The sequence below is a fragment of the Brienomyrus brachyistius genome, chromosome 1, assembly GCF_023856365.1.
Source record: "Brienomyrus brachyistius isolate T26 chromosome 1, BBRACH_0.4, whole genome shotgun sequence".
NCBI classification, from domain to species: Eukaryota; Metazoa; Chordata; class Actinopteri; order Osteoglossiformes; family Mormyridae; genus Brienomyrus; species Brienomyrus brachyistius.
The window spans coordinates 54,007,968-54,035,264 of NC_064533.1; the positions used below are offsets into that span (position 1 = coordinate 54,007,968).

General features: G+C 44.1%; 1 protein-coding gene across 4 annotated transcripts in view; it reads left to right on the forward strand.

The window, feature by feature from the left end:
- LOC125746278 (low-density lipoprotein receptor-related protein 1B-like) overlaps positions 1-27,297 on the forward strand; it is a 279,046-nt gene that overhangs the window by 56,367 nt on the left and 195,382 nt on the right. For 3 of the 4 annotated variants that reach the window (XM_049020071.1, XM_049020079.1, XM_049020089.1), the window contains one exon: positions 15,245-15,382. In XM_049020071.1, the coding sequence (XP_048876028.1) occupies positions 15,245-15,382 (138 nt within the window). Of the gene's footprint in view, positions 1-15,244; positions 15,383-27,241; positions 27,287-27,297 lie in introns of those variants that run through there. The other variant, XM_049020112.1, reaches the window with a different exon arrangement.

Sequence of the window (27,297 nt, forward strand, 5' to 3'; positions counted from 1 at the left end):
CAAGTCAGTCAAGAATTTGAATGGAGCGTCTTGGTGATGATTTAGTGACTTAGTGACTTTTTCATACAAATGACAGCGGCATCTGCAGGACTGCTATCAGGTCACTGACTCACCTTGGTTATGCCCATCAAATGTTAAGCAGGTCCAGCTCCTCATAGCTTCAGGATGTGTCCAGAACATTCTGCTGCCAATGAGGCTCCCGAAACGCTGCAGATGTAAAAGATTAGGAGGCTGGGACTGGGCACAAGTTGAAATTCATATCCTGCTTGGTGAAGTGGAAACTCATCATTTTGGGGTCTGAGTGGTTTGTTTTCATATAGCGCCATACACAATAGTCGGCCAGAAGCACTGAAAAAGATGTAACAAGAACAGGAGCAAACTGATATACTGACATAACAGTTGGTATCCTACAGTAGCAAAAATATGAGTGGGAGGAAATGAATTCCTGTTAGCTAAAGGAGAAAAAAAAAAATCTTGGGGGGTCCAAGGCCAGCTGGCTCCCCCCCCCCCCCCCCCCCACACACACACACACACACACACACTCTCATTCAATACCTGAAGCTGTCAATATGAAATGCTTTGGTCAGGTCCACTTCATTGTTCGGGGGTTATTAAAAGTGAATAACTACAGGCTGATAATGCGACAAAGATGCCAAATTGAATGATACGTGCCGGATCACTGAATGCTTGGTGTTCTCCAAGCTGCGATAATGATGTTTTTTAGTACTGGGAACATTATGTTTTTTGCTGATAAACAAATGAATCATGCTAAGGGCATTAACACATAATGGCTGTAGGCACATACGGTGGCTGATGTTAACATGTCATTTTTGTTTAGGAAAAAGGAGAAATATCAGGCATTTCCCACATATACTTTCAAGTTGACCTTGAGATAATATTTTTTAATCGTTTGTAGCCGATAAGACATCTCCTCCCCCGACGTCTGGGCATGCCGTTTGATGCTGAAAGTGGCCGGCCTCAGTGTCGGACTTTACGATTGATCTGAAGCCATGTAGGGCTGTGGTTCAGAGCCGGTCTGGTTAGATGACTTGCTCTGACCCGACCCGGGCCAGTCTGTTCAGCCCCAGCAGACATTTCAGAGGATCTTCTCTACAGGGTTCCTGGGAATAGCTGGTGGCCGCCACATTGGTTGGGAGGGTGTTGATGGCCCTCTGTAAGCTTCTAACCACCGAATGCCTATTTATTGGGGCTTTTTTTCCTGTAATATATAGCCAAACAGATGTTACCCTAGCCCCAGCCATTAATTTTGTATACTGAGTTCTCTTCTGCCATCCTCTAACCTAGCTTGAGAGCCAGTTAATGAAGATGTTCCTCACAGAGATGATCACAGCATATTTATGGATGTTTCATGTCATGTGACAGGGTTACACTTTTTACAAAGCCGTCTCAGTGATGGAAGCCCCCCCTCTCCCCGCATCACCAATCAACCTTACCATCAAATTGATTTCTTAAGTTCTAATTCCAAGTAATTTCTGGTGGAGCAGAATCATTATTGGGTGGAGGAGTTGTATATGCAGTCAATTACTGTACTGGTCAGAGTATTTTCTGCTTACCTGTAGATAACGGGTGAACCAACAAATGGCAGATTGCTTCTGATGCAACGTGACATTCCAGATGAAATTGCTGTCCTACTAACATCTTCATTAAACAGATAACGCCAAACCTGTCTCTGCAATCTATAGTAATTAATTCTGACACAATGTTGCTTCGGCTCCTTGATGCTCCAAGTAGCGATGGCGTGTGTAAGGTCACGAAAGCGAATCAACGTTAACTAACTGAACTTATTCTCCATTAACAATTGTAATTAAAAGTTGAATCCACATGTTTTTTTTTCTTTTTTTAATTATACATTTAATTTATTTAATTACCTGTAAATAGTCTTGTAATTGGAAATGAGATTCATGAATGTTAATAGAACCTTTTTTGTTTGCACCTAGCATTTTTTCCATGCTGATTAAATGTAAGATTGTGTTATTCTGTTAGTCATATTTTTGTAATCTGTCTGTATGGTGACTTTCATCAAGCCTTTGGGTGCTGAATCAGAAACCCCCCACTTCCTGTTGGAATGGTCACCTGGTCTACGATAACATTAGCTATAATAATGGTCAGTTACTTGCTAATTGGCTACGTAGACATGACTATCACAGAAACGCGTCCTAGTATGGCGCTAGCACATCTCAATTTCTCTTAGTGCCCTCTGCAGCACGGTAGCTGAAAAGCATAGCCCCGAAGTTAAAGCCAAGCCTCTCACATGACAGAGGTCTTTTAGAAGCTTCTGGATGCCTTTGTCTGGCTACTTCAAATGGGTAAGCTGCAGCCCTATTGTTTGATTCAGTTTTATAAGGACAGTTTACGCGGGATGTCGGCCAGCACCCTCATATGTTAAAGTAAAATGCTCATAAATGTGTCCGCTCCCCTAGAGAATCGGCACCTGCAGGAAGGACGGCTGGCGGCTAATGCAGCATTAGCGTTTTGTTAGCCTGCTGAAGGACAGAGCTTCACATTGTGCCATGTCTGTGCCCGCGGCTGTCCCTCAGGGTGATTAGATGTTTCCAGGGCATGTCCTCCGGCATTGATATGCCCCTGAACTTTAATTTCCTTGGGGGGACTCTTCAGATACTTTGGTTTGATCTTCTACATGGAAGGATTTAATTGGTTTGCCTATTGTTAGTTTCCGTGGTCAGTAGATACTATGAACATAGATGTAGCACAGATTTAAAAGAAGCAGCTAGAATACCTTTATGAGATAGCGGGATATGGAGTTTTACCCCACAGCGGGTACATCTCTGGTCTGTATAAAAACCTGGAATGTGTGTGAGTTAGTGAAAGATAAACCTTGTAAGTAAGTGTGCACGCAGTAACCTCAGTAGTGAATGCTGCACTCCCAGCGTCTTCTGTACCCCTGGCGACGTTCTTCCTCTCTTTTGTTTATTTATCCCTCCCTGCCACCACCTATAATGAGCTAAACTCTCTAATTTGTGTTTGTCACTAAACATCTCAAAAGCTTTATTTGGCACGGAGCATGAACGCATAAGCTACAATGCGATAATGCTAATAATAAAAAACAATGCAATTCCAGTGGTGCATCTCGCCACAAATAGGCTGTCTGTCATCCTCCGTTGCATTTTCATGCATTTATAAGTACTGTTGCTTTAGTTACCAGAGCGATGATTTGTAATACGTGGCTGAGCTGCTCATGCGATTGTATGAACGGCTGATTATTGGCACGCCACGCGCTGCATTATTCATAAGCATGTGCTGTATTAACGAGCGAAAGAGCGTGTCGACATGGCGGTGAAGAGGCGGCTTGAGGCCGTCGTTCTGTAATGAGGCTGAGATGCAGTCTTGCGTAAAGTGGTATTATTTGGGCCAACTCTGGAGGAAAACAAGAGAACCGACGTTACGTCTTAGCGGCGATATGCTAAATGTCGACTCCCAATCAATGCAGAAAGCTCTGTGATGGCAGACTCCTCTGGGGCCCAGTGCTACTGGCTCTGGTTCATAGAAAGGCATCATGCTGGGTTTTTAAGTGCAAGTAGCTACTGTAGGAATCTTTTCCATATGCTGCATTCAAGTGGGCTGCTCCTTAAATGTGCTCCTAGTGTTGCAGTCAAAAAAGGGTCAGCTGGAAAGTGCTGGAGTCAAAAACGATAAAATACTTTGCATGCTGTAAAAAAAATGCCCTTTAAGCTGATGTTTTTGTGGCAGAAGGTGTGAGCTGCTCTGACCCTCATTTCTTCAAATTCTTGCAAAACTGTGATGTCCTGAGAACTGGGGGGTCTCTGTGTCCTGGATCTGACTGTGCTGTTATTCGAATATGGTTTGGGGGGGTCTGTCCCTCAGCTCAAGATGACCACCTGGACTGTTTGTAGCAGCAGACTTGAGTCAAAAATGGCCACAGTGTACAGGAAAATGTGACAGTGCTCAAACTGTAGCCACAGTGTCAAAATGAAGTTTATTTTAGGGTGCTGAGGATCCTTGGTAAAATGCAAAAGAATAAGCTTATTTTACTGTCCCAAGCTCTGGGAGAGGATGACGAAAGATACATTTTACTGCTGAGTGTTTTCAGCCTGCTGACGCGACGCTAAGCAAGCAGAACGTTAAATGCTTCTCTGTCGACGCCCAGCACTGCATGCTTTGTTACGAGAATGAAATTCTGCAGGCCTGAACAGGGGGATCTAACGTTTATTTACATTTATGGCAGTCTTATAGCCTCAATATTTCCGCATATATTATGGATAGGATATTCCAGTGTAGCTTTGATCATTTCCATCTGAATATTAGCCTTCCTGTGGGCTGGGTTACTCATACTGCTTTCTGCGCTTTAGGCCGCCTCATGTTCTGAGCCAGCCTGTCACCGTGGCGGCCCAATGGATTTTCCTTGAACGGAAACACAGGCTTCTCCATCCTCAGAGTTTGTCATCATTTTCTGAGAGGATATAACTCTTGTCAGCAGCCTGTCCAGGCCGTTCAGTGCAAGGTGCAGCGCCGCTAATTTATAACGTCGTCAAAGAACAGTGACGATGACGACGTTCAAAGTTCCTATCCTTTAATATCTGCTCGGGTCAAACAGGAGTATTTCAAGTCAATGGGTTCACACACAGCCCACGGGCAGAGTGAGTGATGTGGCTCAGATGCAGCATTCCACGGAGCCGGTGCTGGAGATGTTACCCAAGAGGCCCAGGGAAGACATGTTACCTGACATGAGCAGGGACAGGAGACAAGCTTCTGGAAAATGCTGGAAAAACCACATCTGCAGAGGCAGTGGTGTTACAGATTGACATTTCCAGATTTTACTATTTTTTTGGCTTTTTTTGAAGCCATAGTTCTGATGTTTTCTGTGATGTAGCTCACAGATATGGTATTCCCAGCGAGAGATTTCTAAATCTCAAGGGTACTCAGCAGCATCCAGCCATTATTTGCTTTCTTTTTTGAAGATGTTTAAGGTTAAACTCCATGAAGCCTGGCTTAGACATCCCCTGGAGAGGTTATAGCAGCTCGTCTGCCAGTTTCTTGGCTTATGTGAATTATTTAAATTCTGCTGATTGCTCAGAGATTTTCATGTCACATCTGGACATTGTAGAAAACATATTGCTGTCACACTAGTCTGATTTTAGTAAAATTTGAGTAGCCTTTTTGATGGGTCACCTCTCAGGTAGGGATTCCCTTTGCGGTCTGTATTGATCACTATACGTAGGGTACAGAGGGAGGTGTGTGACAGGTGCTTTCTCTTGCCCCGATGAGTCCCTACCTGTTTATATAGCTGTCTGATTTCCATCTTTCTGTTTACCCTCCAGTGTGATGTGTAGAAGTGTGGAGCGAGTTCACATGTTTCTCTGCAGTTAGCTGAATCAAGTCTATGTGTCATTTGTACAAGAGTGCTAAACTTAATAACACATGAAATAAGACATATTTCAATTTCACCACAGGACAGCCTACAATGAGATTTTTAATTGTCCCTGAATGCTGACTATAGGCGAATTTTGATTATTATTTTTTTTTCCTAAACAGTTATTTATTTTTCATTGATATACAATTGTTATTGTGCCCTGTGCTACCTCGATAGGCTCTAAGGAAGCCTGAGCAGGAGATGAATGGATCTCAGTCTTCAGTCAGAGATCTTACATAGGCTGCCCCCTGGTGGCTGGCCGTGTTTGCGTCAGTTGGGGAAAACACTCCCACCAGTTGGAATCCAGTTGGGAACTGGTATACTGTAAGGTGGTATTGCGCTGTATGTGACTGTCGTTGGACTTCAGTCGTGAGGTTGGCCCACAGGGGCTTCCTGCGGGGAGAAGAGTAACAATGCGTGGGCCTCATGGTGGTGATTCAGCGAGGGCCCAGTCTCTGCACGGCCTGTCCTCAGTGGGGAAGCTACCCTGAAGCTTCCTGTTCACTTAGCAAGCTAGCTGTACGGCTTAAAAGAAGGTCTGTTTCTCAAATCCACGTGTGCCTCACGGTGAGTGAAAGTCTGCCCCCAGACCTACTGATTCAGGGTGCCCCCTGCCGGTAATAACTGGAATGTCCAAACCCTTGGTCAATGATGGAGGAGAAAGGTTGTGTTGGAAGGATATCACTGAGCCATCCAGAGCAGACGGGTGACATATGACCCATGTTATTGAAAGAGAGCCACTGGAAATGATAAATGGATCATATTCTGTGTGAGAGAACAATCTTCATCCCAGTTTTTCATTTGCATCGCTCAAAAGAGTAATGGTACCACCTGCTTTCCATTCTGTCTGTCTTTAAATTAATCTTCACATGTTTTGTTCATTTCACTATAGAGTCGGCAGATTCGATGCACATTGCTGGAACCTACCGGGGCTGTGTCAGCGATGTCACATTTGCACGGTGCTCCTTGATGATGTATGGACCTCTCACTATCCCGCTGTGGTTCTGGACATAATCTGCAAACGATGGACAGCTCATGGGCGACTCGCGGTGGCCATGAAGCGACACCTTCATTTCTTTCTGCACATGATAAATGTCCTTAATTTCATTTGCTGTGTGATTTATTATGCGCATATATACATTTTAACGTGCCACGCACCAATCTGAAGTGAAATGTGATTTAGGATTTGTCTTCCTCGTTGGCTTGGAGTCAGCCCTGGACTTTTCTACGTGCCATGCAAAGTGATGCTTGTGTTTACTGACTTGACACTCCTCACTGTGGCAACACCATGGAGACAATCATTCTGGGGAATGAAGGGAAGACAATTACAGCCTGCTTTCCTTGGTGTGGACACACCGTTGACGTTTTCTCTTCTCGTTTCGTCTCAGTGTTTCTTTGTTTATTCTAATGATACCTTGTCCTGAAGTATCTTCCTACTTCTGTATTACGGCAAGAGAAATCCCAGTGACTTCTCTGGCTTTATAGTCATCCCTCTAAAGAGAAGTGCAAACTTAAATCTGCAAACTCAAATCTCAGTGCAGATGCCAGAAATGAAGGCCGCGTTTCGTTTGGGGGGTAAAAAAGGCAGCTGATCTCTGACATTTCGGCGCAAACTCCCGACGGACGTCGGCTTGAATGCCATCGTCTTCATGAATGTGACCGCAGCCATCAGGACGAATGCAGGCAGACGTGTCCAGTCCCTGTGGATGTGGCAAACTCACACCAATAAAGAAATGAAATGGACATAAATAGATGGAGGTATGATGTTCTGTCCCTGGTGTTGGGTTTTTAATTTACTGAGCAAACACACTCACATACCCACACGCTGATTTGCTTGCGCGTGATTGACAGCTACCCCAGAGCCCCACTGACTGTGGGATATCAACCCAGGCCCTAAAAAGGAGAATAGTCTGGGAAAAAAAGCAACACAAAAACAAATTGCATATTAACATTAGTGATCCCTTTAAGGTTCTGGGCCAACTGTCGAGTGCTTTGTCCAGTGTAGGACAATAAGAAATAGGCACCTTCTCAGCAGCAATTACTACAGCTTGCCGGACCTGAAGAGCCAGGCTTTGATCGACTGCAGCATCCATCGTCAGTATGAGCATGGTCAGTCTGTCAAGTAATGAGTTAATCAGCGCTATTGATGCTTAATGAGGTTCAGCACGTAATGGCTGTCAAAGACTTCTCATCACCCTGAACAGTGTGCTTACAGCCGCAGCATAATATCAATGGGGCCAGTCAGCTTAACACATCTAATCAGCAGCTACCAACAGTAAGGAATAAATGAAAAGCTTATACTCTTAGATGAATGAATGAATGAATGTAGCATTTCTATATTGCTTTTCTAGACACCCAAAGCTCATTACAGAACCAAGAGAGCTACTTGAACCACCATCCCTGTGTATCCCCCACCTGGATTATGCGATGATAGCCATTCTGCGCCAGTACACTCACCACACAGTGGCTAAGGAGCAGGAGATAATTCACCAGTTAGATATAGAGGGTGATTAGGAGTCCAGATATGAAAGGGCCACAGTGGCCAATTTTTACCCAGGACCCCTACTATTTTGAAAGATGCCCAGTCTGTTATTTCCTCAGAAAGCAAGGACCTCTTTTATCCATGAATCATCCGAAGGACGGTGCCACTTTTACAGCACTGTAGAGCTGTCATGGTTACAGGATTCTAAAAACTTGATTACTAAAAAGCATCAATTAAAATTTTCCTTCTTCATTACTTGGCAATATGGCGGAAGGGAGACGGCACATAGTGGATGAAGGTGAAAATATAGAGTGAAAACCATCAGCTGTCTGTCAAACCATTAGTTGTCTGTCAAATACAGTAATGCGTGATTAGACGTGGATATGTGCCATGTAGCCTCTCAGAGTAGCCTAGCCTGTCCTTTTCATCACTTTGACTTTAAATCAGTTTGCTTAATTTACTTTCTATGATTCCTCTCTGTTAAAACATTAAAAGTTGCTGCTAAAACAAAAGGTAATTCTTTACATTAAGTTCACCTTCATAATGCATTCATTATGCATTCATAGAATATTCCGTGCACCTTCATAATGCATTCATAGAACATTCATAAGCAGCATGAAAGTACACCTTAACATCCTAACATCCTTTAACAGCTTTAATATACAATAATAACAAACAGTACATGTTTATACAATTATAATGTGTGTTATTATTGTATAATGTTTGTTATTAATGTATTTTACAGCTGTTAAGGGATGTTAAGATGTAAAGGTATACATGAATAATGTTTATGAATGTTTCCTGAACACTTAATGAATACCTTATGAAGGTGACCTGAACATTTTATGAATACAATATAAAAGCATTATGAAGGTGCAGTTAATGTAAACATTACCAAACAAAAGTTAGTGTCTTGACTGCGCTCGAGCACAAGCACAAGCAGCCAGAGCCGAGAAATGGGGTGAGCAGGGGTTTATTAAATGGGAGATAAAAGAGGAACATCGAGCAGAAGCCAGATGTCAGACTTCAATGACCGGACTGGGGAAAACGTACCTAACTCAGCCTTACATTGCACTAATGACAGCAACAAGAAACAGCTTGTAAACATGGGGATTCCACACGAGATAGATAATGGGGCGTGGCACACGGAAGGAGTGGACGAGTGGGCACGACAGTTAGCCCTGCCATTTAGCCACGTCATCTTACATAATATGGTACTTATTAGCCGTATAAAATTCATCATTTTTGTGTGATTGTGTGTTTTGAGTAGGGTTGAACGATATTTGATATATTTGTCACATTAAAGAGCTGAAATTGAACTATACAGTTAAATAGAACTTATTATCTACCAACATAGTCTGACAAGTAAGGTGGTGGTGTTGCCGTTAGTTGTGCCATCAGACACAAAGCAGTGCCGACAATCACTTGCTTTTGCTCAGTATTTTCTCTGGAATACAAAGCATTTCCATACAGAGGAAGACAAATATCTTTTCGTGGCCAGTTCTTGTTCACTTTTCTCCTCTTGGCTCATTTTGTTTACTTTCTCACAAATGCACCGTACGGTCTATGACTGAGTCAGACAGCGAGGACGAGAATGATTATGATTGTATGAGATCTCATGCAAAACAGGTAAACTTTAGACTGATTTTTTAAAACATATACTAGATAATTTTGAAAAGGAACCATCGTTAGAATTGCAAAGCTTCCTAATTTTTTTTCCATTGAATGACTTGATGGTTTGAACCCAGCTTTGTGTATAGAGTTTGCATGTTCACCCCATGTGGGTGTGGCTTTTTGGCAGTCTCCAGTTTCCTTCCACTGTCCAGAAACATGCAACTTAATTTAACAATTTAAGCCTTAAACTGACCGTATGTGTGACCCTGCAATGGTTGGTTGGTTCCTGCCTTGCGCCAGATGCAATGCGTCTATTATATTATAAATAATTACTCAATTATTGATGTAATTGATAGTGACATGCTCAGAATCCCCCTCACTACACTGGAATCCACACAGACCACAGGAATGGGCTCCCTTGTAGACCGCACCAACACTGACAGTAACCCATCTTTCCCATCCAAGTACTGGCCAGGTCCAAACCTGCTTAAGTTCAGGTGAATTAGCTAGTCTGCACTGCAGGTGGTATGTCTGCTGGCAACTGATTGATGTCCTGCTGTTTGCGGTTGTCCATAAGACCTTCATGGACAAAGCAAAAGGCTTTCATTATGCAAGAGCAAACAGAAGCTAGGACCATGGGAAAGAGATCATTGGACCAGGACGTTCAAGTGGAAGAACAAAGCTAAACTTGCAGAAGTCATAGTAACTAGCACCTTCTTGGCTTTGATTAATAGTACACTACATAATACAATGGAACACATTATGACAGGTACAGTTATAACATAGTGAAAACTGTTAAAAGTGCAAACTACAAACTTTTGCATTTGTTCCCATGGTCCAGATATCGTCACTCTTCTTAAAACAGGTCAGATGTTAGGGTAGAAAAGTATAGGTGTGTTAGATAATGGTGTTCAGGCAGCAGTGTATGGGTGTGTTAGGTGGTGTTTCTCAGGAAGCAGTGTATGGGTGTGTTGAGTAATGGTGTTCAGGCAGCAGTGTATAGGTGTGTTAGGTGATGGTGTTCAGGCAGCAGGGTATACGTGAAATGGACATTAGTGGATCTCTTCCCTGGCTGACTTTCCTACTGAGCAGCAGAGCAATAAAATGTCACAACATGTCAGTCTGTCACACCGTACTGTGTACACGCGCACATTGCTCCTGCTATGAGTCACACGTCCACAGTGACAGCGCACACCAGGTATCAGATTCAAACCGGGGAAAATGAATACCGCATCCTGCAGGCCTGGCACCGTGTTGCAGCTATGCGTGATAGCCACCTTGTTATGACATACATGAATCAGAGCAGCAGTAAGGGGGCGCCGCGTACACCCATGCGACCCTACGTGCCTGTCTGCTGCAGCCAGATGCGTGAGCGACGCGGCCTTGATCTCATAAAAACAGATAAAAACAGATATATACATCCCCATACCGGGAATTATTCAATCAAATAAACAGGATAGACGCAGACAAGCAGCATCACCAGCCAGGCGAGACTATAATCAGCAGAGTGTATAAAACATGACAAATGCTCAGTACTGATCGTCCCATTGATCGATCAATTGATCCGGCTTTCCATCTTTCCACACACTTCACCCCCCCCCAAGAAAAAGAAACAGATTACATTCACCTAGGCCTATAATTTTACCATTAAATGGACAAGACTGAGTTTTTGACCCTTTAATTAATGTGTACATTTTGTGTGTCGTTAATTTAGAAGGCTCTGTGGAAGGCAACATAATTAAAGTTCTTATTTAGTCAGTATTTTAGAGCATGGCCGTATTTAAATAGGCAGCTAGAGGCATGCTCCTGCAGTCTGCGTCATGAGTTAACCTCCATGACTTCCAAACGTTTTGAAAGGTGAATAAACTCTGTGTGAGTTTGTTTGCAAAGTCACTTTTTCTCACACTGTTTGCCATAGCCATACTGTTTGCCCTGATTAAAGGCTGAACCTCAAATGTCTATTGCCTACACTGGCTGCATGTATATCAGCCCTAATCCCTGCACTTTATTTATTTTCACCTTAATTCTTTCCTGGGATGACTCTGGCGTCCCTTAGGCTGGCTGATTTTTATGGTGCGTCTGACTGATTTCGAGTGCGTGAGCTTCATTAGATTGATTTTGTAGTGTGACATCGGGTGGGATTGATTTAGAATGTATGAGGCTTGTTAGTTTGTCTGATTTCAAAAGCGTGCGGTTCATCAGACCGTCTGATTTTGATATGTATGAGTTTTGTTGGATGTCTGAAGAGTTCTGGGATGTATCCATGCAGCACTGCAGCATCACAGCTCCAAGGTCATAGGTAAAAGTCAAACCCCAGGCTCCGTGTGTGTGTGTTTGTTTGTTTGTTTGTTTGTTTGTTAGTGTGGGCATTTTGAGTTACTCCAGGCAGTCTGTTTTCCTCCCGCAGTTCAGAAACACAGATACTCACACATTTAGTGCGTGAGTGAGATGGATTCGAGCAAAAATGCAAAGAGCAACCATGACAGACTGTACGTCCTACTACGAATAAAAATGAAAGACAAAATATTGAAGCCCCTTGTTGGGCGGGGGTGGTGTGGGGGTGGGGCTCCTCGCTGTTTCAGTCCCTCTAGCTTGTTAAGGTTGCCGGACTTGTTTTGGGGGTAAATTAAATTGGCCTGTGAGCTTGAGCCTCCCCAGTCTCCTTGATTGCTACCCAATTGCAGATGTCCATCAGGAGCGCCCCCTCCTTTGCTGTCCCCCATTTCACTGACTTTCGCTTCTCATTTCAAAGGACCTTTTCGGATTTAGCGAAATCCAGATAGTAATTTGCCGTTGAGCGAAAGACGGGAGTAATTTCCCATCATCCCTTGGCTGTACAGAGACCATCTGTGTACCGCCACCATGCGACGTGCCTCCTGAATATTCATTTCCTCCCTCATCAGGTGGAATTAGTGTGTGATCCGTTTGCGAGGCGCGGTAGCGCTGGAGTCGCTGGAGCTGGTCGAGGGCTGTGGCAGGAAGCAGCACTTTTCGACGAGGTTGAGGGGACTTAGCTGTTTTACTTCAGTCTTCTCCCCAGATGTTTGAAAAATTAAGCCGAGTAGAATCAGTAGTTAGCTAGGTAGTTGGTGGGCGGAACATGCTGTTTCAACATGAGGAATAATTTGTTTAATATATAGTGTACTGACTATTTGGGGTCAGAAGCCCCCTGCCTTTCCCCCCTCCCAAAATCCTCAGGGGCCCCACAGAGATGCGTGGTGTGAGTGATGGTAACCTTGCCGCTGGGTGTAGCTGGGGTGAATGTCAATACCGGCTGGGCATCAGGCAATGCAGTGCGCTACAGTTCCGCTCCGTAAACAACGGCTTCTTTCTCATCCCAGAATCTGATACCCCGATGCAGAATGCTGCTCTCTCTCCCCTGAAGACGGAGGGCAGAATGATGCCGTGCTTCAGCCGGTGGCGTTTAGGAAACGTGGAGGCCACTATCAAATTGAATCATAGTGAATTCGAGGCAGAAATGCTCATCTCACCCTGCAAATCATTCCTCTAAATATGTAGCGGGTGAAATATGGCTGTGCTAACGGGCTGCTTAATTGCAGCATTAAGTTAACGTATGAGACCCAGCTGACACATTCTGATGGCTGAATGTACAGCTGGGCATCTTTAGCTGATCCAGCTACGGTGGCAGCACATCATGTGACGCTCTTTATATCGCGCTTTATAACGTATTTAAGCTGCACACCGAAGAGTCCTGAGGTAAAAGGCTGCCTGTCGCACTGGCCCCCTTTTTCATCATAATTCACTAGTGGCATTTTCGTCCTTTAAGCTTCAAGCTTTATTTGTCACATCCACAAATATACACTGCGTCCTGAATCGTGCTCAAACGAATACGATTAAAATAACAATAAAAGTGATAAGAAAAATTTAAAAAAAACAATATAGACAATCAAAATAAAAAGCAGTGATGTCAGTAAGTGTATTTTCTGTATTTACATATGTCAGGAAGGAGTTAAGGTGGTGTAATTAAAGGTCTCCATCTACTAACTGGCTGCGTGGTGCTAAGCCTGCAGCTGGCTATGGGAATCATCATGGGGTCCCATGAGATTGGCGATACTGGCACCAAATGTGCCCCCCAGCACACCCCAAAATACTTCACAAATAAACCACTTTTTTGCCGAGCCTTTAGAATGTGAATTTTTATTACTAAGCATTGGGTCATGATGTAATGTCATTTGCCTAAGGTGCAATACCTGCGGGAGAAGAGGTATACCTGCTATTTCGGGGAACACACGGTGTGTTCGTTTACTCGAGACGCACACCGGGATGCTCTCTCTTGTCTGAAGCCTTCACTGTAAACATTTGCACAGCAGGGATTGTATGACTCAAACTAGTGATATCTGTACATTTAATCACGTGTGTGTTGCTGTGTTAGTCTCATCTTGCGGTAACAGATCCAAGTTTGGGCTTTTCTGGAATCTTCCCTGAGAATGGCAGGAATGCTGGTCACAAGCGCAGCTCCAGCTATAGGAGCAACTGAGAAATGGGCTCACAGTGTGGAAGGAAGCCCTACAGCCCCCCTGCCCCCATCGAGGTGACCATATTCTGCTGGGTTAAGGGCACTTAACAAACACAATGGATCCAGATGCACAGATGCCCTCAGTTCTCCTGGCAGGAGCGGAGAGAAGTCTGACATCAAGCCGTTCTTGGTATTTTCTGTTGCGGTTCGCTCCTTCAGTTTCCAGCACTAACAGACCTGGTTTTACGTACCATTAATGCAACCCTGTGATTATTAACTTCACCCGCATGCCGTCGCAACTCTCTGGACCCCAGTGGCATCCTAAATAGATCGCACAGGCGGTTCATTACCTCAGGAATCAGAGCTCTAGCCTCAACCGATCTCATGGCCTTGGTTTAAAGGTAATCGAGAGACTGTTTTATAAACATGGGGTTTCTGCAGCGTGATGGAAACAAAGTGTTTATCCTGTTTGAGCCAAAACATTCACAGAAACTATTGATGTCAGCAAGGAGCGAGTGCAAGCGGCCATCCGTGGCGATGCCTGGTTTTACAGCATGGCAGATGATCCGTCGTGAGCAGAACTTGCTGTCCAGCAATCTAAAATAAGTGCCTGTTTTGGTTCGAAATGAAACGCAAGGTTGGCGGAGAGATGGGTAAGTTGAGGACATAATTTCGCTCATGATGCAGGGAATGGGATTCCTATTAAACAGAGCTGAATTCCACTGAACTATTTATCTCCCCAGAAGTGCATGTCACTGCCCGTTTGAGGCGGTGAACGGCGCAAGGGGATAAGGCACGTTTATAAACAACCTCCAGTGCTTCTTAAATAGTGCATAGCCCTCCTGGTACCATTCTGCTCCACAAGAAGGACCCCTGCAGGTTGATCTGCTTTGTTTTGGACACTGAACGCTTTATGCCCTGTATTGGAATTGTTGGGAAAGTGACAAGGAGTGTTTATTTAAATTTAGCTGATTTGCATATTTCAAGTTAAGCTGTGTAACCACTTAACCACTATGCCACATGCTGCCCATAACATTAAAAATACTGTTATGATTAATTAGAGGATTTGTTTGGACCAATTATGACATCATGATGTCACATGATGACATCATAATGTCACGTGATGTAACACTGGTGAGCTTGATGTTTTAACCAGAAAGTTTCAGTTAATCCAGCTGTATACACGGTTATGGTACTGAACAGCTTAATGGCTATGCTTTATTTCAAAGGGTGTTAATAGCTCCTGCTCGGTCTCTTCCAGGTCCTGGAGACATGCTGGTGAATTGTCCCCTTAACCACATGCAGTGTGTCGGCACCAGCAAATGCATCCACTTCAACAAGCTGTGCGATGGTGCACGAGACTGCGAGGACGGCTATGACGAGGGCATGCACTGTCGAGGTGAGGTCCGGCAGCGTGCAACAGGGGGCGCACGCCTCGCCATTGTCAGTGTGTTTTTAATGATTTCAAAAACAAAACTAATCAGGAAACTGCAGTTATGGCCAATCTGGGCTGGTTGTGGTTAGCCGGTGCCTTTATTCAGTGTTTTTGGGGTTAATGGCTTTGTTGACGGGCCCAACGATGACATTACTCTGCCGTTATAACCCGCCGAGCCACACACTGCCCCATCATTTTCCATTGTGGAGATCATCCCATGGCAATGACATGTCTAAGGGTACTGGGTCATGCTTTTTTCTTCACACCCCCCCCAACCCACCCCACCCCAAGGAACGCTACGTCACAATCAGGCCCAACGCCCGTAATTCCCAGCCCCTTAGGATGCGAAGCCCCTCCCATCTGCCCCCCCCCCTACTTGTCCCCCAAGTTGGCAACAGTGACACCTGGATTTGCCAATGGCTGGGGGGCATGTGTGCTTACAGTAACTGGTGCTGTGAGGACAGGCCAGAGGTGGCGATGAGGGGAGGGCTGCCTGCGTATTTAGGATGTGGAGGGCAGCAGGCAGCTGCCAGTTAAAGATGCCGACTTTTGACTCAGAGATTTACCGGTTTAAGTCCTAGGAGATGGTAGTACCCTTGAGTCAGACGCTTAACCTGAATTACTCCAGTAAAACCTCGAGCTGTTTAACAAGCAAGATTAGAAGCCTCCCTGGATGCCAGCTTCAGAAGTATGAAAACTCCCTGCACCAGACCGTACGCTCGCTTTGTTCCCTGCCAGAACAGGACAGAAACAGAAACGGCATGAGTCTGGAGGGCCCTCACGGGATGGGGGCGGCAGAGCTCCTCCCGGAGCTGTGATGGAAACTGGGAAATAAGCAAATAAGCAGCAGTGCCCTCGTGCTGGCTGCCGCCTCCCTGTTGGGTCCCGGAGACCCTGATGTCGCGGTGATGCCCCCCGTTAAGCCCCTCGGCCTGCCGCCAGAGCCAAGCCGGGTGGCATTAAGCCCGTGGTGTCACCCAAAATGTCACTGCATATAAAAAGGCCCCACCCTGTGGATACAATGAGGGGGGGGTTATTAGTATGTATGTATTCCGGGTGCAAATCCAAAGTATCGATTTCCGCATGCCACACGGCCGGCATGGGGGCTTGTCAGACTCCTCATGGCCATCGAGCCTTGAAAACACCCCAGCTGTCCCGAGGCTTATGGGACACAACCCATACCCCGCTGGCCTCTGTTGGAAAGTCAACAGTCGGCCTGCTCCACGCCTGTATCCCTGTTTCTCTCCTCTTCATTTGTGGAGCCCATTTTCACACATGCTTTTCCTGGGGGGTAGGTAGGGAGGCATGGAGTTCATCTGCCGTATGGCCCCTCGGTGATTAAGCATGCAAAGGTGATGCATTGCAGGAGAGACTCTCGGAGGCGAGGGGACGTCGGGTTTGTTTGGCAGAATACTTGCGCTATTAATTAGGGTTCGTTAAAAGATCTGCACCAGCCTGTTAATCGAACATCCTGTCCACTGGCTGATGTTGCTTTTCCCCCAAACTCAAAGTTGCCACTCAGAGGGGTGCTGGCAGGTTATAAACATCTGGGCCTTCCAGCAGGGGACTGTTAGTGGGCTGTCCTATGGTGCTTCACACCACGTGACAGGGTCTCACGCAGAGGCCAGCCGATGGACTCTGTTCTGACGAGCCGAGACGTGCATCTTGTTCTGACAGCTTGTGCCTGGCAGCCCTTAGGTGGGACGGGTGGGTCCAGATTGCAGGCTTAGTTTTGAATTCATCACTCAGCCCCAAAACCCAGCCAACAACGACAATAAGACCAGGTCCTTTCCTGGTGAACTACTCTGCTTTTTCACTGTCCTATATATAGCCGTCATCAATATGAAGTAAAGCAGCCAAGCTCAGATAACACTGGGTTAGGATGCTGTTCCTTTAATCAGAAGGTTGCTGGTTCAATTCCCAGTGTCGACTGAGTGATTTTACCATTGGGGCCCAGAACAAGGCCCTTAACCCCCAGTTATTCCAAGGACAGTCTGATCCCGCTTTCTGAAAAATATGCAGTGCTTTGGAAAAATGCATCTGCTAAATAAATGTTTATTAGTACAGTATGGTGGAGCTGCTGCCTCAGAAAACCAACACAGGGTAACTTTGAAGCATTTTAATATGTCGCTGAATTGCCCCAGTCCACGGGCCGCACCTCTGAAGTGCCGACATCCTGCTGCACTGAGCACCAGTGTTTATAGTCTGCAGGGATAGAGCTGCTGAAAAGGCCTGGTAATTACCCAGAAATGGACAATCCCCGGTTTGTAATCACCCGCACTCCGCTGTAACCAGATTACTTTGTTCTCTCCGTGGCCACATGAACCCCGTAGGGAATACGCATTTCGTATCATGCTGGAACGGCAGTGCGTGTTTGTACGTGGGTACATGCAGCTTTGCCTTGTGCCTTTGGTGCATTCCCGTGTTCCCGTCTGCGTGTACGGAATAGGCGAATATGCTGTGATTGAATTCAGCTGGCCTGCGTTTCAGAATAAGTACTACTTTACACTTTGGCATTCTGGACCGGTACTAATCACTGTTAATCCCGATGTCTGGTCGATGCCCATTTTACTGCAGAAAAGCACTTGATCTCTGTTGTTTGCTTTAAGTGAAACATTGGGCTCTCGTTTCACCCTTGGTGCCGATTCTCAAGTCTTTTTACACTTTATATTTATTTAATATTTAAAAGGTGAGTGTTGACAGCAAGGTCAAATTATGTTTTATTAAAAAAAAAAAATACCGTCTTGCCAGCTGTGGTTCTGAATTAATTATGGCAAAAATGAAGAAATAATAAGGTTTATCCCTCTCATTTTGCATTTTTAACAAATTTTTAAATGAGGTGTCAGTTTGTAGGCTTATTGATTTGCTCTTGTTAATCTGCCCACATGTCTAATTGTTCAGTTAAACACTCTGCAGTGTTGAATATTCAGCATTATAGTCTAACAGGTTTCATCCGGTTTGGCTCTTCCCAGTAATCATGTTGCTCTTGACGAGAGTGTAGGTGAGGGATCCATGCGGTGCGGAGCTGCCCACACTGGTGTTTATCTGAGAGGGAGAGAGAGTGCAACCCAGACAGCGACTCTTGGTGTGTAATCAAGGATTTTTGCTTTAGTTTCATGCCGTTCACCAAGTCAGATGAAGTCAAGTCAAACTTTATTATCATTTCAAAATATGCAGGCATACAGTGAAACAAAATAGCACTTATCCGAGACTTAAAACAGCTTCACACAGAATATGACAAGTTAGACACACAAGACAGTAATACATGAATGAATAAATACGCTGCACACAGAAGTAGAACTGTGCTCTGAGTATGATTGCACATCATCGCAGTTTAGAGATGTACATGTAAACAGCTTCCAGTGAAAGAGCAGGGGGGAAGAGGATGGATAACAGGAGCGCTCATTGGTAGCAGAAAAATGTTCTGAGCAAGTGTTTTGCATTTAGATGCTGAAACAGGCAGCAAAGACCATGCTGATGGTTTAGGATGTGGTTTGGCTGCTTGCTCTTTAACGGCGACCCGGGGAAGCGCATCGGGAGGCGGACTGCGTCGACTTGCCGACGTCATCCACATAACGCAGTGACCTTCAGAGAAAACACAGCCATCTTATCGCGCATCCGCCCTTGTGGACCGAACATGCCGTACCTGGCGCTGGACTTAGTGGAGTCCCGGGCTGAAGCTCAGGATAGACACGCCGGAAACTCACCGCGTAAAGCCGCGGGACATTTAGTGACAATGTGGTGGAGGGATCACACTTAATTACTTTATTGCTTGCTATGTTAGTTATAGCAGTCACCGTAACAGACCGTAAAAAAACGTATTTACAATACATTTTTATAGTTAGAATGGGCCATAAAAGGTTTATAATTTCACAGAGTTTAGAATACCGACGAGCCTGAAGCTATTCCTGAGTAAACTTGAATGCTGCTTCTCAAAAAACCACTGACTTTGTTGTATTTTTTTACTTCTGATTGCCTATAATTTAAAAGTGATATCAGAGAACATACAGTCAGGCTCCGTTTGCAGCCTTGTAGAATGTAATTAACATCGAGTCTGTCTTTTAAATGTTAATGGACAGCTGAAACTGGCATTTGCTTAACAAGACAAAGACGTGGAGATATTGATCAAAGGCACATATCGAGGGCCAATTTAACTCATGACATTTTTAATATGTGACATTTTTTGCCTGTTTCATGTTCGACATTTACAAGTTTTGGGCGTTAGAGACTCATTTGAGTGAAATGTGATTAAGAGCCGCGTTTATAGAGCTCCGTTATGATCTCTCTGTATAAAAAGGCAAGAGATTTGTTTAAACCACACTGCCAAAACTAGATTCATCTAATAGAGAGCATCAAGTGATTGATTAGAAATAAGACGTAAGAGACGGAATCGTAATTCACCCAGTAACATGGTTGTCGTGTATATTCTGCTGTCGCTGCTCATGGCAAACATGTGACAAGTCAGCCATAGAGATTCGGGCACAGCCACACCAGATCCCCGAATCCCACAAGGCGGGGCTGTCTCATAATGTGTTTGTACATTAGCAAAGTGCTGACCAAACAGGAAATAATGATTCTGGCAGGTCCGCGTGCCAAGGACAGTGAGGGACCAGGCACATAGCCACATAGTAAAATTCCAGGTTTGGACCTCCCTCCCTCCCCCCCGAAATTTGTTTGCTTCCGACCAGGTACACAGCCAGGTAGTAAAATTATGAAATTTTAAATCTATGGTCGGCAAAATCTACTGCGAGGAACTTACTGCTAGGGTTGCTGGACTCCCACGACGGCTAAGGGTGCCTAGAGTGCGACATGGGCTTGGACCGGTACCGAGGACACAATGGGAGGTGTTATTCCAATAGAATCATACAAATGCATCCCAGTCTCTTTCCAGTATCGTCCATAAGGAGGACCGCAGAGACTTTCCTGCTGCTGCTGGGATAAGCAGAGCTTCAAACATAATTTACACCCATTGACAGCCTGAGCTAAAACACGACACCCCCTTCCCCCACCCCCCCGAGGCCTCTGTTAGCTCCCACGGGATGACCGTCCCGCTCCCCACAGGAGCTGCCGTTCCTCTGTGGGTGTTACTGTGACAAGTAAACCCACGAGCATTAAAGGCCGAGGGGAAATGCTGTCAGCCGTTAGACTCAACTGTTTGTTGCTTCCACCCGCGTATGCGGTGTCAAGGCGTGGGAAATTGAGCTGAGTGCTGGTCTATGTTCCGATGCTTGGCTGCTGCTTTAATGACCTGGAGTTTTTACAGCAGAGAAGTTTACTGGCAAGGAATTATGACTTAAGGCTCCCGTAGCATGGCCCTCCTGGGATATGACCCAACCAGGTTCTGGTTATGAGGGAGGGACTGAGATTAGTAGTGTGCGAGATCATTATTTTGGGTGTCCAATGCCATGAGGGGCCTTGTTGATGGAAGGCATGGCTGAATGAGTACCTCGGCTTTGCCTGTGTCTGTAGTGATTATGACAGACACCCTATAGCAGAAACCCAATCACACTTCATTTATGCCTTTTTAAATTCCGTGTAACTTTGGGGTAACTCTCTAATTATGCATGACCATGACAAAATCTGCTGGTTCCTGGGACTCTGCCTGGGCTGCTCTGACAAGGCCCCCTCCTCCATCTTCTTTTTTTTAATAAATGTAAGCAGCTTAGACCTTGTGCTCTGCAGTGTGAACCATTTTCTTTTTCTTTTTTTTCTTTTTTTTACAGAAGCCCCACACCTCAGTGTAGACCACGCTCCCCCACCCCACCCCCTCCGCATTGTACATTCTGTGTTAAATAGACATTAATGTCTCACTGCACTTATGATCATAATATATCCTCTGTACCTGTATTCGCTGATACTGATGCGTAAAAAACTATTTACTGTACTATATGACCTGAACAAGTAAAATAGGATGACAGTGTTTAGATATATAACATTTATAATATATAAGAGTAACATTTATAAATTTGCTCAGGGTATATTAAGCTGCTCCCCCAGTGAATAATGAGCTCTTTCCCCCATGATCGAGGGCTGACTTTCCACACATTACCCCCAGTAACACGCCGCCCTCCGTTACTCACACTTGACATCATCTCTCAGGCCCAACTGTAAATGCTGGGTGACACTACATCCCCGTGCGAGGCTGGGGTGCCGTCACCAGCCCGCAGAGCTGACACAGAGGATCAAACGATCCGGGACAGCATGGAGTGAGATCACCCCAGGGGCTGGACGGGGGCGGGGATGGGGGCAGGCCGGAGCATTATCAGCGGGGGACAGCTATGGCCCCCCCAGCTGCCTCACAGCTTGCCTGCCTGTGAAGCAGCTTGTGGAAGATCCTCAGCATGTTTGTTTGCTGCTCATGACACATGAAGAAAAAGCACAGGAGCTGGAGGAGATCATTTCTCAGCAACAGACTTGTAAATTCATTACCGGATTATTTAATGTACGTCTGTTTTCACTGAGAGGTTTATCAGCTTAATAAAAATAATCTGATATACTTCTATTTCACAATCATCTGGATATTTTACTGCCACTTCTTGGGTTCTTAGCACCTTTCTGGCAAATGGGTGTGGGGGAAGCTGTTTTGGAGGCCCTAGACTGGACATCACATGACCTGGTCAATGCATTTTTACCTGTCAAAGGAGCTGGAAAGCTATTTAAATACACACTGCAATCAGGAGATGGAAGAGAGCTAGGGAGATGGCTGGAGAGAAGGAGCATCCAATTGGTGTCTGTTTCGGGAATGAATAACTGATCCTTTATCACCACGCGGTGATGTCTGCGACAAATATTAGCAAAATAAGACTAATGAGTTTCCGTTCGGAAAGCGAGAGCAACAGATAAGTAATCGAAACAACTGAGGAATCTGACACATTTTGTCCAGCCACCCCCACCTCTCAACACTTCTTGGTTAACTTGTTTCATTTAGTTTGCATCCATCCATCCATCCATTTTCCAAACCGCTTATCCTATTGGGTCACGGGGGGTCCGGAGCCTATCCCGGAAGCAATGGGCACGAGGCAGGGAACAAGCCAGGATGGGGGGCCAGCCAATCGCAGAGCACACTCACACACCATTCACTCACACACGCACACCTACGGGCAATTTAGTAAGTCCAATTAGCCTCAGCATGTTTTTGGACTGTGGGGGGAAACCGACGACATGGGTAGAACATGCAAACTCCACACACATGTGACCCAGGCAGAGACTCGAACCCAGGTCCCAGAGGTAACAGTGTTAACCACTGCACCAATTCAGTTTCCATTTCCGTTAATTTATACAAACAAACAACTTATACCAGGAGAACAGAGACTCATGCACCTGCCTTAAACATGCATGTCTGCAGGTACGTTTGAGATTTTTTTTCTAGCCTCCGAAATACCAGGGTATCAGTCACTCATTAGGTCAGCACAGGCATAAGCCAACCACTATACGTTGTGTGCCAAATTCAGTCATCACTGATGCAGACACCTTAAAACACAGAGTCTGGGTCAAAGCCAGCTGATAAGGATAATTAAATTAAGACTAATTAGAGTGCATTCACACCAAAGGAGCCAGACAGAAGTGAGAATGGCTGAATGTAATGTTTGTGATGCACAGCGACAGCGGACAGCCTGAGGACAGCCTTTGACGTTCCTATTGGTTGGCATGGTCAATGAAGATCTCCCCAAATTGTGCTCCTCAGCCATTTTGGTCTGCTGTACTGCTATACCCACCACTCAAACCATACATTTGTGTGAAACCCAGGGTTTAGGACAAACAGTCGCTACACACTAAATGCTAAATAAATGTGTTCCTTATTTAGGAGACGTTGAAGCAGCATGTTCTGCTAACCAGCCAGCTATATATGATCGTCTGACTCTACTCACTAGCTATTTATTTCATTTTTGAAACACCTGAGGGAAGGCAAGGGGTCTCCATATCTGTGTGGGAAGAGGTCATAAGGTCCCAGGGTGTGCTGTCTCAGTCTTTCGGATTGTATAACTGAGTAAAGTAGCTTAGTTATGACTCCCCTGCATGCATGCATTTTGACATTTTTTCTTGATCTTTGAACTACTTTTTTTCCTGCTTCCATCAGAAAATGATGAAAATGAGCCTTTTTTCTTGATTTGTGTTGATTTTCTCTACAGAATGTAGTATTCCTGATAAACTAATTGATTTTGTTTTGCATAAAGTGATGATTTATAATCAAATCATTCATTAGCTATAATCGACACCATATGTTAAGCTAAAAACAAACAACAAAATAACGATTAAATTAAGATAATAAAAATTGATTAAATGGAGAATTGAACTGGACAATCATGTATATTCATGCATAATAGCTGTTCTGTTCTGCAGTATTACACAAAGGCATAGATGAAATGTAAAATGAAGTGGTTTGTTCCTATCCTCCCCTACTTATGCTGCTGGTGTCTTCCTGGACCATCTCAGAGATTTAACTTCTCAGATGTCAGTGATAACAATACAGTCTAGTTGCTGAGCCACACGTGGTTTCCAAAGTGGCAGGCCAGTGGGTCAGATGTGCCCAATTCCATGTGCGCCGAATGGGTCCAGAGAACCTCAGGGTGTAGCACGGCCAGAACTCACTTGCATTCGTACATCATACCAATTAAAGTCACTGAGAGCAGCGATTGTCCCACTTTTCTCCGCACAATATACTAGCCTGTAGAGTGTTTTATTTTTAGTTATGGTTGGATAGATTATCGTTAAATGCAGTTTAAACGCGTTATTGATTCCTTAGAACATGAGCGCTCTCTCTTCTCTGACGTGTGTGCATTTTTCAGCAGCATTCAATCATTTCTGATTGTTATATACTTCAGTGCTCAGTAACCATAGCCGGCTTCTGCTTGTATATGATATATAGATCTTCTTCTGTTAAGAGAGCTTTGGAAAGAGTGAGATGGAAGGTATTAGTGATTCATCCTTTCTTCAGAGTGCCTGGGAACCACCTGATAGTTCACACTTTATAAAAAAGATCTCTTGAAATATCTTCAATGCTAGGGAGATCAGACTTACTCTCTTCAGAAAACTATTTCTAGATGTATGTGGCTATACTGAAGTACCACAGCATATTTCATGACAATCAAGTTTTAGTGTCATGTTACTAGCTAAACTAAAAGACATTTCTTTAATAAACTTATTCTCAACCACCCTTGTCGATAGTTCATGTAATTTTTGGTGTTTTATGTTGCATTATATAGTAACCTCTCATTAAATGGAAGGAGCAGAACACTTAACATTTAATTGAGACAAGATTTAATTAGTGGGTGACGCCCCACATTCCCATGATCCTCTGGGGCCTTCATGCTGTCTGGTCTTGAAAAAAGAGAGTGTCAGTTTTACTTTTTGAAATGGTAGACGAGGACCACAGCTGGTTAGTGTGTCAATATTTTACAGGGTCTGAGGATTAATTAGCCAGTGGTGTTTTGGAGCACGCTAATATTCTGTGAGAAAGATGGACATTGACATTTTTTTTTGTTTATAGTTTACTTCAAAGGAATCTCTATACCTGTTACATCTGTGTATATCTGTCATGAATGTAAAAAAATAAAATGGTTTGCTACTAGGTGAAATAGAACAAATATGGCTTCTAAAACTTTCCGAGAATAAAACAAAAAATTTGATGTTCACTAGAAGTAGTCAGTGAAAAAGCCAGTTCTCCCTCACCGAAAGACTTGAGTTGCGGAGAAAATGTAATGGAAGGAGAACAATGAAGGACAATCAGGCACAAATTTTAATCGGGCACCTAGGGTCAGTCCTAAGGGGTTAATGCCCTAGGAGGGTCCTTAAGAAGTACTCAGACAAAAACAGTAAATGAAGCAAATGCCTGAGTGCTTGAATGTGCTATTTAAATGTGGATTTATGAAAGAACTGGAAAACATGCTCAAATAGCCAGTGAGAAAGATGATTTGTAGAGTCAGATAATCTTTTTGGTAGAGGTAGACGTTATACATCTGTTTTTCAGGGGAAAATGGGAATGAAATGCAGAAAAAACATTACACTGTACCAAACTCTCTGTTATTCAGCTGTAAAGACTGAGCATCAAAGGAAGCATGACTGCAGGCACTAGGACCTGTGTTCTCCAGCTGTCCTGTATAGTATGTGAGATTTTGAAAGGGCACTTTCAGATAGTGTCTATCCAATTCTGTATCTAAGGTAAATTAATACACAAAATTGTTCTCTTATACCTGCTGTGTTGTGAGTCGGCTGATATTTTATTCTCACGCATAATTAACATAAAGCAAAAGAATATATATGTACACACATCCATGAAGGACCTAATAATGTGTCACGACCGACCATGATTAAGACATTTACAGTATATGATTGCCTTACACAATGACCTTCTTTAATTTTATACTCACTTTAATCCTGTTAAAGGCACCTGCTTGATGGACAATTTCCTGAGGAAACTAATCCCCGACTAATTCGCCGGTTAAGCCCATGGTGTTTTTCCTTATGTCCTCTTGTGAATGCTTTTGAGGGCTCGGCGTTTGTTTGCGGGTCTACGGGATGCTCAGATTACAGCATCCGCTTCGCCCCCGTACAGCCGGACAAAGGGAAGTCGGGATTAGTTCTGTCACCCAGCCGCCTGTGTGGCTCCAGTCAGGGCAACAAAAGGCGCAGTTAAGAGCTAAGAGCAGCCAGGCCCTTGATTGCAGTGAAGAAGTACAGCGTGTACAGGAGGACAGCCGCAGTGTTGGCTGTGTATATGCAGACAGTGACAGGGTGCCACCGTAGGATAATGCTCTGTGAACGAGGAGAGAAGCAGCACTGAGGGCATGTCCGTCTTTAAGATTCAATGGTTTTATTGTCAAGTGAGACATTAGTGACTCCCAAAGCAGATCTGAAGAAATTAACTAATAAAGATGTAAACAGTATACAAAAGAAGTAAATTGTATTTAATAGTAAACACACACACACACACACACACACACACACATTATATATATATATATATATATATAAGTATAAGTCAAAGTAAAAGTAAAAGCCACTTGACTTGACTTGATATATAAAGGTTGTTAAATTATTAAATAAGTCATGAAGAGACCGATTATGCAACTATAACACAACATAAAATGCAGGGGTGAATATGACTGACAATTATCATAGGCCATTGCACATTTTATAAGCCTGAATAAGGGCACAGGTGATCGAACGCATATTCTGCATTTCACTGAGGGTTTGAGTAACATTGTGAATGTAGGTTAATGTTGCTAAAGTGTATTTCACAAGTCGTCTGTTTCCATCACTTCATCCTTATGGCTGTTGCGTAATTGTTATATGACAAGACTTTGTTTAGTTACCAATTATTCTTTTCTTTATTTATTCGTTAAGGTCAATCTTTGTCTCAAGGGCCTTGCTTGAGAATGCCCAATCGTGTATTATTTATGTTTATTTCATTAAAATGTTAAGATTTACAAAGCAGGTTTGTACTTAATATTCAAACGTAAGCTCTTAATAAAAAGGTTCTGTTATGTAATGATTTATGCTTTTCATATGTGCTTCTTGAAATGGGTCATCTTTAGTCATTTAGTTATCTCGGGTGAACTACTTAAGTTTTTAATTAAACCTATGAATAAATAAAGCATTTTAATGAGTTCTAGTATTTGGGGGACAAGTGGACCCTATGATTGGTCAGAAACAGGACGGTGAGCAACATGTTTGCAGGGACACATGCGGACCTGGGGCCTCATATATAAACGGTGCGTACGTACGAAAATGTTGCGTACGTCCGTTTCCACGCTCACGTCGAGATGTATAAAAACGAAACTTGGCGTACCGCTACGCACGTTCTCACGGTAGCTCCACACATGGCGTACGCACGTTTCGGTTCGGTTTTGTACAGGGAAGGCTACCAGGGTAAGTCATTG